General features: G+C 37.4%; 2 protein-coding genes across 3 annotated transcripts in view; both read right to left on the minus strand.

The window, feature by feature from the left end:
• LOC126050797 (uncharacterized) overlaps window positions 1-18,170 on the minus strand; it is a 920,783-nt gene that overhangs the window by 653,763 nt on the left and 248,850 nt on the right. The gene's annotated exons all lie outside the window — the stretch shown is intronic.
• Window positions 363-18,170, minus strand: part of TTC1 (tetratricopeptide repeat domain 1) — a 33,854-nt gene continuing 16,046 nt past the window's right edge. For both annotated transcript variants that reach the window (XM_049829164.1, XM_049829165.1), the window contains 4 exons: window positions 17,706-17,742; window positions 15,832-15,980; window positions 9,627-9,681; window positions 363-1,614 (listed from right to left, as the gene is read on the minus strand). In XM_049829164.1, coding sequence (XP_049685121.1) covers window positions 1,481-1,614; window positions 9,627-9,681; window positions 15,832-15,980; window positions 17,706-17,742 — 375 coding nt within the window. In that variant the 3' untranslated portion in view covers window positions 363-1,480. The remainder of the gene's footprint in view (window positions 1,615-9,626; window positions 9,682-15,831; window positions 15,981-17,705; window positions 17,743-18,170) is intronic.

Consider the following 18,170-nt stretch of genomic DNA (forward strand, 5'->3'; position numbering starts at 1 on the left):
TTTATTAGTAAAGGAAATTCAGCCTTGCACATTAGAAACTTCACTCCAGTAAAGCACGGCGTAGTTACAGTTTCAGCACATGGAAATCCTAAAGGCTGTTTGCCATTATTTGCTTAAGTGACATTTTAATTATGCAGACGATGTTAAAGGCTGCACAGGCCTCACTGTGAATTAGGCCTTCTGTCTTCTTTTGACAATGACATTTTAATTCCCAGAGACTTAATACACGCTCACTGCAGACTTAGCTCGAGAGACTATTCCTTTAAGGCGTATTACTGTAAAGACTGGAGCTCTGTAATTTCAGTCCTTAAGTACACAGAAAGACTTCCTGAAATAAATTCAAGATGACAACCAATAGCCAATAGACAGCCACCACTAATTATTTAATTAAATCATGTGTTGAAATCTGCATGGAGACAACTGAAAAATCTGCCTCCAATGTAAACATTTCCGCATCAATATAAAAAACAGTAAGCAATAATTACAAAAGAAAGACAGCCCTTCTCCAAAATCTGAATGAACTATTTCAACAGCACCTATATATATATATATGAGAAATATATATAGATACTTCAAAGTCTTCAAGGTCTAGTATACTATGAAGATCTTTTGCAATCAACTTTAACATCACTTATTTGTTTCCCATTATGGGTATCTGTAATATGAATGAATCTCAGACAAGCAAATTTAACTAATTTTATGGTAGCATTACAAAATGTGTATATATATATATAGGCACAAAATTTCCTTTTTGCCTTCAGAAAAATTAATAAAAAGTAAAACTGTGGTGGTAAGGGTAAGGGTGGCCTGAGGTTAATTTACTGATATTACTATAAGCAAGACAAAAAAAAAAAATGCTTCAAATTAATGTCTTGTAAGTATGTTATTTGTGGATAGCTATAAGCACTTTTAACAATACCACCATGGGAAGGACTTAAATAAGGCAAGAACTTCACAAACCAAACCAACAGAAATACCAAGCCTTTATTACAAAGAAAAATTATTCCACAGAAGAGGTTGGCTTGCTTCCATGCATGCTGTCAGTCATATCCACCTGCTGAGTGTGGAGAAGTGCTTCTGCTATATTCATTAATTCCCAAAGACAGCATTAGGCTTTTGTTCTTGGCTACAGGTGTGTGGGCATTTTGATTCAACTGAACTGCTTGCTAGAATTTTGTTGCCAGCATTGAATGGGCCAAAATAATGAACCTGACGGCTGGATAAGCTAAACACCACAAGGGAAGAAAAAAAAAAATTTAGAAAATAATAAATCACACACTGGACACAGTTATCACTAAGAGAAGTCAAATGACTTGCTTTACATCCACATTGTAAATAATTTCACAAGCAGGGAAATGAATATGCTTGAGTCTTATCTTCACTTGGGGAACGTGAAGAATGTTTGCTGAATCCTTTTATTGGTATGTGCAAGCACACGGTCACGCAGCCTGAAAGCCAGCAGAACTAGATTGAATTCATGTTATCTATTGTTGTTTGGATTTTGAACAAAATTGATGGAGTATGAACCAGTTGATGAATCCTGTTTTATCTGGAAATTTTCTGTTGACAGGCCAAAGGGGCGGAGAACCAAATTCCCAAGATCCTTCAGTTTACCTACAATGAAAAGGAGAGATAACACGTTAGGTATTAGGCGGAGGGAAAACTCCCATTGAATTATGCCTAACTACACACACAGTCCAGCTCTACTAATTTATCTTCTAATTTAAGGTAAATGCTGTGGAAATCTCTGCAGCTTGTTGAATGTTTAGGCTCTTCCTAGGAGTTAAAAAAAATCCTAACTATGATGTAGTTACTGTCAGCTTTGGGGTTGAAAACATATCACCATGCTGGTTCTGAACAGTTTGTTAGCTCTGATGAAGAGCCAGTGCCTGCAGACAGTCATGGCTATCTGGTTATAGCTATCCAGAAGCACCTTATTTCCTCAGTTATAAGCTCTTGAGGCACAGGAGCTTAAGAGCTCACAACAAAGCATGGGTCTCCCCTATACTTATGCTTGGATATAACTCTGATAGCTGCCAACATTCAATTTTCTAACACAAAGCTTTCAGTTCTGGTAATTTCTGATGCAGCTACAGCTCTATAAACAATCAAAATATTATAACCACCCAGTCTCCTAGACTACTGCAAGACACAATGAAAGCCAAAGTTCAAACTGCTTGTTTGTAATTATTGAAAATCCCTTTCTAAATATGTATACTGAAATAAAGAAAAATAAAACAAATTCATCCTTCCAACTGTGTTTGCACCTGCAGACTACGCAGTCCCATCTGAAGCGTACAACTTCACAGCCATTTTGCCTGCAAAAAAACCTCAGCAGTTAACTCACTTTCAAAACTACAGTTCTCCAGGACTAACTTAACCACTGCTAAGAGCTCTAAACAACTATTATTTAACAAGCATTGTTAAGTATACATAGGGTATGACAGTTAGTAAAATCTAAAGGCTTCTATCAATATATATGTATCATACATGTTTTCTGACTCTAGAAAATGAATCTTGCTACCACCTATAAAAGGGGAAGGGCAACAAAAGGATACCCTTTTTAAAAAAATCTTACCTATATAGAGATGATAGAATAGATAAAATGCATAAAATTAAACAAGAAGCAGAGGTAACAACTTCAACATCGACTGAACACAAGCTAACTGAGGACCTGGCATGACAAGACAAAGGAGGAAGACGGTCAGTTTTCCAAGAAAAACATGATTTTCCTCCTGGCTTCAATGCAGAATTGTAGACTAATTTCCCAAAGAACAAACAGGAGAAGTTTGGACAAGTTAAAGCCTACTCTAGGTTTGCATCCACAGGTTACACACCACCTTTCAAAAGCCTTCTACATTTACTAGATTCTTCAAGGCAATGGATTTTGTTTTGCTGAGAGTTTTGTGCATGCACAGGGTGGGGAAAAAGTGACAATAGCTGGCACAAAGGAAATCCAGCTGAGCAACTTGAAGTAGTCATAATCACGTAACTAAAATGTGCAAATGCCACACCTATTCCTACCTGCATGTGTGTGTTTTCAGCAAGCCACCTTAAAGTCATCTCTGTTATTCTAGTCACCTTCACCTTTATTTCTACTTCTAAACTAACATATTAGAATCTAACTGCAAAGTCATATGAACACTTATCATTTAGTTTCTTTGCTTTTCTTAAGGTCTTTTTGTTTGTTTGAACACCCTGTTTCTGCCTAGCAGTGCAATCATCACTACTGCTATTAAGTAAGTTTTCTCACTACAATGCACCAGCCAGAATTTAGTTCAGGCTTTGTTCCCAAGCCATACTGAAGCAGTAACTTCACAGCAGTGATAAAGAAGTACAGAAACATAAGGAGCAAAGCCCTATAGAAGTTCTTTACAGAAAAAGACAAGTAGCATTTATGTTGCACAAATGGAGTACAAACAGATCAAGAGATTTGCCTTGAATGACACTGCAGGCCTGTGACCGTGCTCGAAACAGAAATCATATCTAAGTCTGAATTTACCCCATGGAAGCATGCCCCTTATCTCTTACAATCTAGTGACAGTTCAAGACAGGTTAAACACCATCACCATAAACCAAAATACGCTATTTTCTTCAGTCACATTTTCAAAATTGAATTGGGGCAGGGGGAGCTTTTTGAACACATTCACAGAAAATACAAAAACAAACAATAGGTGGGGAAAAATGTAAGCATTTTATTCTAAGGAACAACTCAGTCCTGTGTAAAGAAACTAACAGCATTACTACGGTACTCCTAAATATGGCAAAATAATTAAGATCTGGCATCAAAGTGCTGGTTCACAACTGGGTATCTTTCAGAGGTCTGTGTAATTATTTTAAAGCAAGATTGGTCTTTGAGAGTCAACATAGAAATTCCATGGCCTTACACAAGGAAAAAAAAAGACCACCTTACCCAACAAAAACAGGTAGTTGGTGAGACAGGATTTTTCTTTGATTCCCCCCCGCCCCCGTGTGGATTAACAGATGAGGTGGTTGAATGCTCTGGCTGAAGTCATTCCAGTGAGTGGCTCAGCTAGGATTACCTTCTTTGTACTGGTGGTGGAGTTTTTTTCCTAAACTATACCCTGTATAAGCCAAATTAACTATTAAGTTCATAATTTCATACTGCATCCTAAAAGCATTTTGGTTATAAAACTATAAAGTTGTTCATAGCATCTCTATGACTGGGATGAATAGTTGTTATTGTACTTCTAGACAAACATTTGGTCATTGCTTAGCTTCAGGTTTTGGGTGAAAAGTGTCTTTGTCTACTGGTGGAAGAATCCTGGCATAGTGTGGCATTGCTAGAGTCAGTTGTAAACAGTTCAGAAGTTATCCAGGCACTGCAGCTGGCTCAGGAGCAGGCAGAGGAGTTTGCCTGTTTCAGGAAACTGTGAAAGGTCTTTTCTAATTGGAGTTAGTACGATAGCTCTTTTCCGGTCATACAAGAGCCAATAAACACAGAACAACTGCCTTGGTATTCTTGCTTGTAGCTAGGCCAGCTCTTGGGGAGAAGCTAAAGACCGTATGATATATTTAATACTTTATTCTTCATCTCACTGTGACTGAATAATTAAAACAATACAGTCATAGGTCACCTTCCCGTTCTATCACTGAAATCCACATACAGCAATGTCTTTTGGTGCAGCCACATTTAATAAATTGGTAATGAAGCAGAAGAAAGCCTTGCCTTTTCCGGGAACTCAAGCCCCAAGCACTGCTCCTGCTGTCTTGGCGCACATAAACCCATCATTGTAGGAAAGCACTATTTCCTCCTCCCCCACTTTCCTTTCATCCCTAAATTAAGATCTGTAGTTAAGTCCAACCTTCCCCTCCCCCCAAAGAGAAGCTCTCTTAAAACAGAGACTGTGCTTGAAGGAAGGAAAAAGGCATGTGGAGCTGTGACTCAGCTGCAAAGAGTTCTCAGCAATCAAACACTCACTTGTCCCCAAGCAGGGTCACATTCTCATCTCTCAGATGGTATTTTCATAGAAAAGATCTTGTTCTTTACATTTTAGAGAGCCTATGTCTACATTTCACGTGGAACTCCAGCATATTAAGTTTTTTCAGCAAAGTGATATTCAGACATTAACCAGAAAACTAACTGGTAAAAATCAATTTAGGACTCAGAAGTCTGTGATTCATTACTCACCTAACTGCAATGTAACATCCTGTTGCAAAAGGCAGATGCACGAAAAGATTTCTCATGATTTACATTAAGACATAACAGCCAAAATTAATTGCTATTCAGACCTTCTGGCAATAATTCTAGTATAGTTGCTAGTGTTAATGTGGTGTTTGGAAGTTGAAAAGCTAGATATTGTTTGTGTTAAGAATTTTTTTTGGATAAAAGACAAATTTCCTGATGAGGTTTCATCTTTGTATAACTTTCTGTATTACCAACAACATCTCTTAAGCAATTAAAAGAGCAAGGGCAAATCCTTTCCCCTTCCCTAAATGGTGAGGACTGAATTAATAGTATGTATTAGCTCCGATTTGAACTATTTAAAGTGACCTCCCTATATACAGTGCTGGGGTTTAGCAGCTTAGTTGCAAATACAACATATCCTTCAGTATAAAAAAAAAAAAAGCAACTAATTCTCTGGGCATTAAGCCTAATAAATATCTTTGCTGATCTCAAGTAGCTGGAAAAATCTCTTATTGGCAGAAAGGCCCAGGTGATACGCTCTGATAGGCCTTCCCATTAATCACATTAATAATCAAGTACATTTCACTGTTTTCTGGAATGCACTCATTTATAACTTAAAACTGAAAGTCCCCATAGTTTTTGATTAGACTTGATGAACTCTGTGTGTATAAAATGGGTTACACAGATTGGCATATGTTCCATCCGATTTTTTTTTTACATCCAATATACTTGGCTCCCCTGTAGCTATGCAGAAAACTATTGTTGTCACAGCCCCTAAGCTGCTAAATCTTGCTAAAACTATTCCAAACTTCCCCTCTTTTCACACCCTCTCCCCAAAGGAGCTGGTCCTAGTTATCACAATAATTACAGTTTCTCTAAACAAGACTAGATTGTTGCACAATAGCTGGAAATCTTTGGCTTTAAAGTCAGAAGAGAAATAAAAAAGAACACAGAAGATGGTCAGTGTATGCTCACATCCTGGGCAATTACTAAGGCAGAGGACGCTCACATTATGAAAGCATAAAGGGAAAGAGCCACATGGATTTAAAAGCTACTTTAAAGTGTGCTATAAGTTAAGCTTTCTTTAATGTGAAATTCAGAGGTTAGCTTGTACTGAGCAAACGTCAGTGGCAAGCAGCAGCACTAACCTGCAAAGGCTGAATGGAAAATAGGAAAATAATTTAAACACAAATGCCAGCTTTGGAAAAGTTAGACCCTTGCAGAACACATAGCAGAAATAGAGTTGGTTTGGCAAGAAAACATGCTTTTCCTAGTGACATCAACTTCAATCACATGCACTACCACTTGCACACAAGAATTCATAGTTAGGTAGTCTGGAAGAAAAATCCAGCCAAGAATGTGTACTCTGATTTATTTACACACAATCACTTAAGAAGTGGTTTCAGCTTCTGACAAACTATGTGGTAATGAGCTGTAGCACTGGAAAACAGGAAACACACTTGGGGAAGGAGGAAGATACACTCCATTTATTTTGGTTTGTTTGTACAAAGCTCCAGTTTTCATGACGGTGTTAGTTAGTTGGGTATACCAGGACTTAGTTTTAGTTGAAAGAATAAAAACCTAGAAAAAACATTACTGGCTGATTCATTGACTAAAATAAAAATTCAATTCAATATCCAAACTTCAAAGGAGCCAAAGCATGAACTGTGACATTCTTTCTAAAGATTTTGTTGGTGATGCATTTAAACTCAGTGTCAGTGCTCCTGGACTAGGCCTAGCCTGGAAGTATTAGGATGCATAATGAATCTGGGGTACAACTCAGACACCTGAGCTGACTCCCCTGTGAGAAGGCAAGAATGAATCCTTGCACACCTGGCACTACTTAACCAGTAGTCAGGTAAACGTTTAACAGATTACCATAAGCAATTGTCTATTCTGACACAGTACTCGGTAAATAGCACTAACAAAGTTCTTGAAATAGAAAAGTTGGAACAGCTTAAAACAAATACATCGTACAACAAAAACAATCCAAAGAAATCTTTTAACCACCACACTATATCAAGTTTGTTTTCTTTCACTCCTTCTACAACTCTCATTTAATTCCCCTTTTTCAATTTGAAGGGTTTTTACTTGACCTCAGACAGAACAGCAGCATTCTGTAAACCTTGGGAAGTATTTAATTCCCAGGCCTCCATCATTGGATCCTAATGCTAATGTTATCTCTCTTACCAATAAGATACAGAGAATTTTATAACACTTAAAAAAATTAGTCTGGTTACTGCTCATATTCCTAACTTAATTTCAAATCTTCTATTAAGAGAATGTATTATAGAAAAAAATCCTCCATCTGTGTTACACTAGTGATCACAAGCAGTGCTAAGAATAAAATACCACCTGCCCAATTGACACCATATAATTTTAACAATATATGTGACAATTTATATGAATCTTGTTGCATGCAAAGGTTGTGGATGAACATAGGGTTATATGCTGTACTACCCCACTCTTAGTCTAGTTTCCCTGGCTGTCTACACCATAAACCTCAGTGTATCTCCTTGCATGTATGTAACATCATTGAGAAGGGATTCCTTTCTTGAGAATCCCAATATAAACAGCCTGAACTGGTTCCCAAAAGACAAGTTTAGTTCTGAAATCCTAACTGCCACAGGATGAACGCTTTTTAAAAAGATCACATCCAGTCTGAAATCTAGGCAAAAATTAGCAGTATAGAACTAGGTTTGTAATGACAGTTTATAAAGCTGGATTTATTGTTTCAGTATAGTCCCTTGTGATTAGCGAGGCCCTTTAGACATTGGTAACAATGGTACAAAGGGAGAGTTCAAAAAAGATTAGGAATTGTTATCATATTATTTTTTGTTGAAACCCATCCCATGCCCTACATATCGGCATGATCCTTCTGGAGATTTTTTGCATTTGTCATTTGTTTATAGTGCTATGACACTTAACCTTCTTTATTTATAGCTTGTTCCAAGCACAATGGTGGAAACAGAATCTGATGATGTAAAGCTCTAGAAAGCCTCACTGCAACTTGACTAGGTCAAAACAGGTACAAAGCAAGAGCAAATCAGACTCCCTGCACAGCAAGAAAAAAAAAAGAAAAATACCAGCTTCAGCATAAGCCCTTGAAACAGTCTCCTCTTCCAAAATATTTTAAGTATTAGTGTTACAGTATGCAAGACAGACTTAGTTTAACCTGATTCTCTGCAGAATAGCAAAACACTGTCTTCCCCTTTCCCGTCCCAAACCCTCAAAGCCTACTCATCTTAAAATAGCATTTCAGCTACTACTTGTCACACCTAGAATGAGTAAACAGATAACTATTGAAGCTATTTCTGAAACAGGTTAGGTACAATTAGTTTATCTTATACTGTCATTTGTCCTTGCTCTTTTGTGTGGATTTTCTAAATAGTACAAATGAAAAGATTATATAAAAATAAAAGCTCATTTTAAAAAGAACCAGAATATCAGTTTGGCTTATGTAGTGTCTGAACCTATAAGAATTAACAAACTCTATTAACTACAAGACAGTAGACAATGTTGACAGTAGTCTTTTTTTGGGCAGGAGGTCCCCATCCCCCCCAAACTGTTTGTTTAACCATAACCCTGTGAGTGGTGCAAGGAAGTGCTTTATACTTAATATTACACATGAAAATCAGTCTTGCTTGCGCAATCTTATTTAAGTAGTTATCCTTCTGAAATACATCAACCTAGTTAAGATATTATCCAAGCAAGACCACACAACATGATGATGGGGGCACATACATTCAAATGAGTTATATTAATTAAATTCTCTTTTCTACAAACAAGTAAAGTCAATAGTATCCTTTGGTATAGAATTGTAAAAAGTCAAGAGACAATGAGTTATGCAGTTAGGAAATCTAATTCCACTCCTAGCAAGGCCAGATGCCAGTTTGTAACACTAGGTAGGTCTAATTCAGTCTCCAAACAAACAGAACTGAGATACTATATAAACCAAGGTAAACATAAAGACTTGGAGGTCTATAGGTTGGAAGTGCTACAAACAACCAAATTTATTTCTTCAGACACAAGATCAAACATGCTCAGTTATTACAGCTGGTTGACTTCTTTTATGTAAAGGTTTAGTGAAACCCCTGTTTTATCCCTTTCATGGGAATGCTTCCTTTGAAGGTTTACTTGCAGAGAGAAAGGGCAGAACAGTTGGTCTGTTTCAAACCATTTCCCCCTGCTTTTACATACATCAGTATTAAATTGTTTTAGAAGGTCTTGAGTATTCTTTCTTTAAATTTAACTAATAGCCTTTTATGTGTGGGAGAATTATTTGGCTAGAACTTACTGCAGGTGAAACCAGGCAATAGAGAACTATGAAGAAATTGGGAGTTTTGTTTAACACAGAACAAGTATTTCCTTTAAGATTTACCTTCTTTAAATTATACAAGAGATTCTACTCATGCATTTTTGTTTTTCTAGTAGACTATGAAGATTATTACGCAAGTTATATGTACATGTTACTTACCTAACATTTCTTTCTTTAATTTTTCATTCCGCTCTTCAATTTGTCTAGGTAATCGCTGTGGAGAGAGATAAAAATTGGAATCAGACCTATGCTTTCAATGATATTGTACGTTAAACTAATGGAATTTTCACACACATACCCAGGATACACTGTTTATGGCTTAAAAGGAATCCTTATGTCAAACTACACTTTCATCATTTTGAAAACCTGTAATTCATCCTATGACATCAGTTCACATAAACCGTAAGTTGTAACTTCTAAGTGCAGGTTCCATATAGGCATACATTTTTACTGCTGAAAAAGAGATCTGATTTGTTTGCTTGGAATTTTAACTGAAAAACTTATGGAATTTAAGAGACTTACAATTAAAGTATATTTTAGCCCTATTTCCTCTGCTGCATGCAATAAATTTGGTAAGAGAGGCTAGAGGAACTAAGCAAGCACAGCATTTGACTTCTGAATGTAAACACAGGTGTAGCAAGCAAAACATCCATAGAGTCAGTTCTCAGTGGCATCACACTTCAGGGAAATCTGCAGTGTGAAAACATGAAGATCATCTAAATATAAATATTTTATCAGAAGATCACTGAATTAACTGTCTATGAACTTCAGGGCATAGCTTAATGAGCAGCATCTTATTACGCAATATATTGCATAGTTCTGAGGAGGAGAGGGTATTATAAAATGCGGGCCTTGACTTGGCAGGTCATCATGGGGAGGGAACTCCAGCAGTTCATCCTGAGCAAGGTACTAGTCCAAGTAACAGTTCACTAATGTGCTTTTCCCCTTCTCAGAGCTGGCACTAGTGTTAAAATCTGTTGTGCCGTCACAAACTTATCACATGTTTCTAATGAGCATTACGTAACTGCATGGTCCATGCATTCCTAACGATTTGAGATTCCCATTTATGCCTGGAACAGCTGTGACTCACCTTCCATCCTTACGCAGTACTGGTGTTTTGCTATATGATTGTAATCATTTTTAATTAGAACTTTATATTCACTACAACTAAATTTACCATTGTTTCATTTAAATTGTGCATTTTCTATACATCAGTTAAATACAACATTGAAACAAAATATATTACAAATGACTGTCACTTTTCACATATCTTTTTTCATATATTTCAGAAGTATTACTTCAAGCCTTTATACTATGCTTATTACTGTATGATTCTGGCAGTTCAGCATGCAATTATATGCATAACTATGCTGTCTCTTCTTGTGGAGGTCATAGCAAATAAGACAGATCTGCTGTAATGGTGCTATCAGTAAATTAATTACAGTTGCAGACTATGGTAACAGGTGTGGAATTCACTCCTGATACACATGCCTTGTGATAACTGGCTTCTCAACATAGTTAAAGAATTCATTTCCTAATCTTGTTCCTTCCTGTCGTTTATAGCTCCAGTCATCATGGATAGGTTTGTCATCCTGATATCATTCCCACAGTGAGATAAGATGTTCATCTCAACAAGAAGCCCATTGACAAGGCTGCCTGGCTATTCATCTCCTCTTCAATGCAGGATACACTGGTGAACACTGGCAAATACAGTTCATTTTCTATACTGATGGGGAAGAGAGGTGGTATACCCCAGGAAAAAAACCAGAAAAACAAGTACTAAGGAATAGAATGCAGATATACATGGATGGCTAAGCTTGAAACTAGCCCAGGCCCAGCATCACCACCAGTGAGCCAGATCTAATTAGCCCAGTCAGACCTCATCTGACTCCTGCTGACCCAGAGGGGCTTATTAAGTTGGGTGCAGACCTGGACCTAAGCTGCCTGCATGAAAACATGTGTGGATATCCCCAGGCTCTAAATTCAGTTTGCATTGTGGTTGTGAGATTTGCTGAATCTTGGACAAGTTTGGCATACATAGCACGTGTCTCTCACATTTGGACATTAGGCTTTAGCAGGAAATTACACAAATCCTTGATCTGAAATACATACTCCATGTTTTGTCTGTCTGAGTACTACTATTGTAAAGACTCAGCATTTCTCACTCCAGAAATGTATTTGCAAGGTTAGTTATCTGTAGAAAGGTGTCTGTAAGGACAGCTATTTATCTGGTGTCTATGATACTTACCTCAAAGTACAGCTTCTTTTGGTAAATAAGTTTATCTGGCCTGCCAATCCCTCAAAAACTGTGCTGAAGCTAAAATTCACACAACACTGTTACACACCTGCTAAAAACAAAACCTAAAGATTGATACCATATAATTAAACACTTTCTGGGAAAGCATCAATAGGGGTTATTTGACCACAAAACATTTTAATTTCAAACTGTTTAATCTGGCATTGAATATGTCAAAAGTAACTAAAGTGTGTGACACTAGGATTTAAATCAGAACACTAGCACCATACTCCTAAAATATAAACAGTACTGAAATTTTAGTGCAGCTACCAAATCAAGAATCAAAGCAAACAACTACTGTGTATTTAGTATTTTTAAACTATCATTTAACAAGAACATGACATGCCCTAAAGCTGTATCTGAAATATTTTCTATGTACAGGAAGGAGAAAAGATTTGCTCTAGCAGCATATGAAGCTAATATGCAGATTCTCTCGATGCATCATTGTCATTACCAGTGAGGGGGGAAAAAAGCTGCGATATTTCTGCAGAGCACAATGCATTTTACAATAAAGCAAAGCTTCTTAGTCTCCTACACATTAGATATGTTAACCACATATGTGGAATCAACATTACAGATGGAATTGTTTTGTTATTATGAAATTCAGAAGTTTATTATGAATATTTTAAAAAGTGTAAAACTAGCTGTCAGTATTTCCTTAACAATTTTTCAAGGGGGGGACTTTTAAGTTTCAGCCTCAAAAGATTGCTTCTACTCTGAAACTTAACAAAGAACAGAACCAACTCAGGGCAGAATGTCCTAACTCCCAGTACAGTGTAAATTGAGGGCATTTTGTACAAAGTGTTCTGCACCACATGTGAGCCTAAAGCCTCTGCCTAGTAAAATGAGGTCAAGGAGCAGAAGGTATATGTAACAGTCAACCTCTGTACTTCTCAGCTACAAAAATTAAGAATAAATTACTGATCATTCCGGAAAGATGGACAGGAAGAACAGCAGCACTGTTTACGATTCTCTTCTAGCCCAAATCTCCACTGGTTACTGAGCAAGGGGTCTTTTGTGAGATTATTAGAGGCATACTCACTGAAAGAAAATTGTGGTTTTGCAAAAGCTATAAAGGACAGTATCTATACTTTCAGAGGGTTCCAAGCAGCCAAAATATATGTATTTTAAACTCCTTACATTTTGTACCAACTACTGACAGTGTTCCAAAGTCTTAATCTGTGGAGATTAACCTGACTGGCAGTTTATAACGATCTGTCTGATCTTCACAGTTGTTCCTTGTATGATGAGCTGCTAAAATGCACTCCTTATACACTATTTTACCAAGTAACTGGCTAGATTACACTAGGCCTCACTCTGGAGCTAGTCTAATGCTAAAAGACTACAAGCTACAGAAACTAAACCCCATCGTTTCCTTTATGAATGTCAGCAGACTCCTTGGCTGAATTCCTGAATCAAATAAGCCGTAGTCTCAGCTAGGAGACTATAAACAAGGCCAACATAAATACTCTTTTCTAGACTGTGATGGACCGATCACAGTCACTACCCATGCAGTAACGATGTTTGACAAGCTTGTCATTTATTAAGCCATTGCCAAGAGCTAGGTGATAAAGTGCTTTCCTGCTCGCAACTAGATAGATGCATGCAACAAGCATCAGGGGGTTGTTTCACAGTACAGTAAACTGACCTTGTCAGTGGGTGCTGCCAAAAGGGATGGCCCCAGTTCCTGCACTGCCTTGACCATGTCTTCTTTCCTTCTCACTAGCATTTGCAGTAGGACTTGTCTGACTGCAAAAAGCCAAGGCAATATAAAAGTATTTACTTTGGGGCTTTTTGGTTGCTGCCTTTTTTTGCTCACTTGTTGCTGTTTTTCCCTTTAGCAGAGTTAGTTGTCTGCCAGACTCGTATACAGAACCAGCCATCCCCTAGGGTCGGACATGACCTAGTACCAGTGCTAGCACAAGGAAAGCAACTGGACAGCTTTGTAAGCAGCAGGTAGTTAGTAGACCAGTTTAGCTGCTTTGTGAAACCATACCCTTACCACTAACAGGAGTTACACAGTTAAGCAGAATATTTTTCTGCCATCAGTGCAACTGATGCAGTCCCAAAGGAAGTAATTTCAGGCAAGGCTACTTATCTAATATGCTATAAAAGCAGTTTCTATTCTGTCACTTACAACACCACAGTATGGGGAAAAGCTGGTGGTGGCGGGGGAAATCACTACTAATGATTTATTTTCCCAAATGGAGAGTTAAAACAATTAAACCTAAGCCTTTAAAAAATATTTCTGCATCAACATATTCAAAGTGGTTTTAGAGATAATATTGCGGGTGAAGCAAGTGATTTTTTTTTTTCTTTATGTGGCAGAACACATTGCAGGTTCACTGATGTGAAGCTGAACTAAAATAATGATGCCCTTTGAAAATTTAACCAGATATAAATAAAGACAAGTATTGGCATACGGATTTGACTGCCCAACTAAGAATTACGTTTTAAAATTGCATCCATTTACCTTAAAATGGAAGTAAAGAATAGTTTGGCTGTTGTTTTCCCTGCAGAAGATGGTCAGCTCTTCCCAGGCTTTCTGGTGCTTGCAAACCATTCACCTACCATGACCTGAAGCTCCCATTTTGATAAAAAGTGACCACCACTGTACTTTTTATAGTGGCTACCTTTCATTAGCACATCTTCCTTCAAAACCACAGGCCATCTGGCTACATCTCTACCACATTTGTCCTTTCAACACAGCCTTCATAAACTCTTTTCAAAAATAAGAACAGCAAGCAGCCTGTAAGAGGAGCTTTCTCCACAAAATAAATTTCCCTTCTTGCTACCCTTGTGAAAGACCCTCTGAACTTGTCAAATCCACAGCTATTTTCCACACTGAGCATTAACATACTAAATATCACTACAAAAATCAGTTCCTGCTGGTATTTTACACAAAGAGTTACTTAAAACCTCAAATCAGCAGGCTGTGGCACTGACTTTAAATTCCCATTGAGTAGAGATTATTTACATGTTAGATTGGGATTTCAGGAAGTGCTAGGGGTTTACCTTTTTTTATCCAAGCTGACACATCCTAAAGGCCAAGGAAACTTTTAAAGCGTTTCCTTACACTTAACAGAGATATGGCAAAGATTCTGCAAGGAATGTTTAATGCTGAAGTCTGAAGTATTTGTAATTTGATTAAAAGTGGTGAAAGCAGACACTGGAACACAGTACTAAGCTGCAGGGGTTTTTTTTTAGAACAAAGAAAGTATTTGCATCAGGAGAGAGTGCTGTTTGCAACCACAAGGTGCCTTTTTCTTCAAGTGAAAGGCTAAGTTTTTGAAGATTAATAGCAGACTTCAGTCACTGTTAGTAAAATAACTCGAAGTGGCCAATACACACGCAAGGCATAGCAAAGAACAAGGACAGGAAACAGATACATAAAGAAACAAAAATATCAACATTTTAAAGTAGATACAGACATAGATACAGACTGATAGAATCCTGTCTTCGCCATTCTCAAAGTTATATAATCAAGTCATCAAAAAAGTAATTATTTTATAATTATGCCATAAACGCATTTGACTCCAAATTTACCAATCAGATAAATAATTCTACTGAAAGAAAACCAGACTCCCACTCACAAGAACTGTGTTAATAGGGTGCTTGTATTCTAATCTCCAAATTGCAGATCTGTATTGAAATGATGGCTACTAAAATGCAGCAGTGGTTCAAGCAACCTTTTCTAGAACGTGCATAAATACAATTAACAGCCTCAATCACAAACTAGAACGAAGCGTGTGTGTGCATGCGCTATTCAACAGCTAAACACGTTATTAGATGCTTACAGCTCAGAGTACACATTTACTTTCACTCATTTTACAAAGGTAAAAAGAGGACTATGCTTTATGGACCAGAGACTTGTCACGGAAGTTGTGGCAGTTCATGTAATCTTCCTTACGTAAAACCAGATGAGAAAACCACTACACTTTCAGACAAAAAAAAAAAAGTCATCAACACTTCATATGAAGATGCTTGCATAAACAACATTGAATATTTAGAAAAGGAAAGAGAAGACCTTGGTTTAAAGTTAGGCCAAAGTATACTATAAAGGCTTACCATGCAAGCTTCTCTGGCTTGATGAACTGATGGGTCTTTTTCCAAGACTGCCTTATAATCTTCCAGAGCTTCATCTAGTTTCTCTGTTTTTTCATATAGTTCTGCTCTCCTCAGCAAAGCTCTAATATAGTTAGGATCTAATTCCACTGCTAGAAAACAAAAACAAGGCACAGTATTTTACCTGAGACATTTCTACACCCCTCAAATGAATTCTTAAGTGTGTATTAAATTCTTAATAGTTATCTTTATAATGTAGCTAGCTCAGAATCAAGCACAGTTTAAAAGCTAAGTCATAATTCAGAAAAGGCATACATCTGCCTGTGAAAGTCTAATGCAAATGATCATATTTCATTTAACATCTACAAGCTATCACAGATAGAAGTGATTTATAATGCACAAACATTTAATTTTGCAATACTATATATGGAGAGATTCTAAGTGACGCCTCAGAAATTTTAAGGACCTGTAAGATATTTTTCAACTTTTGTATATTTAGTAAGTGTATATTATTAGAATACAGCTAAAGTTAAATATACCTAAAGATACACACAGCAGGGAAAATAAGCGTTTCCCTGCTTATCTCGGTTCAAGTTGAGACAAACTCCAGAACTACTGGTGTTCTTCTGAATTTAATATCAAATAGTCAAAACTGGGCTGGGAATCCACAAACGGTTATATTAGCTCTACAAGTTACAGGGGCATACAGACTGAATTTAAGCTTTTCCTCTCCTTATTCCCTTGGCAGCCATTACTGTGTTTACAGATGCAGTTAAGACTGAATGCTAAACTTAACAGTAACCTGCAAATGGTAATTTCTCAAAAATTTCTTCATCCATTTTTCATCATAGAAAGAGGGAGTATGAAAGACTGCCCACTTTATAATTACCCATTAAAATGGTTCTTGGAACAATTAAATCAAGGATTATCTAGCTAAATATCCTAGTTTATTTCTTCTGGAAGGACAAAGACAATGCTACAGTCAGCAAGTTGCAGGTTAGTGTGAATTGCTCTGCTGTGCTCCAAGTGTTGCACTGCAGTTTGTAAGCCAAGTCCCTGGGGAATGTCAAGCGATGGTAGGTTTAAGTCTCACTACTGCAAAGCAGACCAATTCCCTTTCATCCACTACAAAATTAGCAGAAGCGTTTTTCAAAATGCACCACCACCAAAACATGGCAAACCTACAAAGTGACAGGCAAGCTAGAATTTGTTACCTTCAAGAATACTTTTAGCATGTACAAACTCACATTTACGGTACAAGCGGTACTGGCACGCAGCCATTGGATTAGTTTTCTGATTGGTAACATGGACCTTTTCCCCCAGCTGTCATGGGGAGTTTAACAAATATTCAAGCATGGGTGAGTGGGTGGAAGCAATAAAGCAATACACAGCTGAAATGATTTCACCAGAAGTTGCAGAGAGAAAACCATGCAGGACAAGAACAGGAGAGCATAACCCCTTGTGACAAAGCAAAAGCCTTGCATAAAAGGGACTTGATAATGCTTTTAATTCTTTAAGGCCTCATGGTTCTTGGAATCTGGGATTAAACCAAGTTCTGGGGGGGAATAGCAGAGGGAAATGGGTTTAAAATAGTACGTGTAAGGAAACAGCTTCCATAATAAAAAGACTTCCCTATCAAAAAGAAGTAAACCAGCAGCCTTATCGGCACAAGAGAATAGAAAGTAAATTATTGCAGACAGGAAAAGTTTGATAGACATTTTACAAAATAAATAATATAAAGAATTCTTTTCTTTAAATTCTTTAAAGACCCTTATGCCCAAAATTATAGCTCTGCAGTAAGGCACTAAATGGCATAATTTATGCATGACAGATCTGGCACAAGAGCAGCACATAGAAAGAAAAAAAAAAAGTCATACCTTTGCTGCAGTCACTTAGGGCAGCTTCCGTCTTGTCCTAGAATACAAAATAGTTTTGTTACATTTAAATCCTATTTCTTGTGAAACAGATTATTTACAATTGCAAGCAAAAAGGTTTGTCTGGCATTCCAAGGAACTGGGATGTTCATGTAATCAAGGCTTTTCATACCGTTGCTTCTGATGTAAAGCTCTTTACCAGTGATTAGCTTCCTCTCCGTGAAGGTTGCCAGTGTTCAAACTGCATGGCTGCCCCACTAATCGGTCTGCACTGAACAGCCGGCAGCAAGCTACAGTCAAAAGGCTGAGTCACATCTGCAGGCCTTGGCTTAACCGAGCTACAGCTTTTCTACCTTTGTCAATTAATTAAGGGGTTGGAATAGACAGTTCCCAAGAGCCCCAGATAAATTCTTGTCTGTACAAGCTAACAAATTTGGAAAGCAGATACTGCCTTTAGCACTAATACTG

The sequence above is a fragment of the Accipiter gentilis genome, chromosome 26 (genome assembly GCF_929443795.1).
Source record: "Accipiter gentilis chromosome 26, bAccGen1.1, whole genome shotgun sequence".
In the NCBI taxonomy this organism is placed as follows: domain Eukaryota; kingdom Metazoa; phylum Chordata; class Aves; order Accipitriformes; family Accipitridae; genus Astur; species Astur gentilis.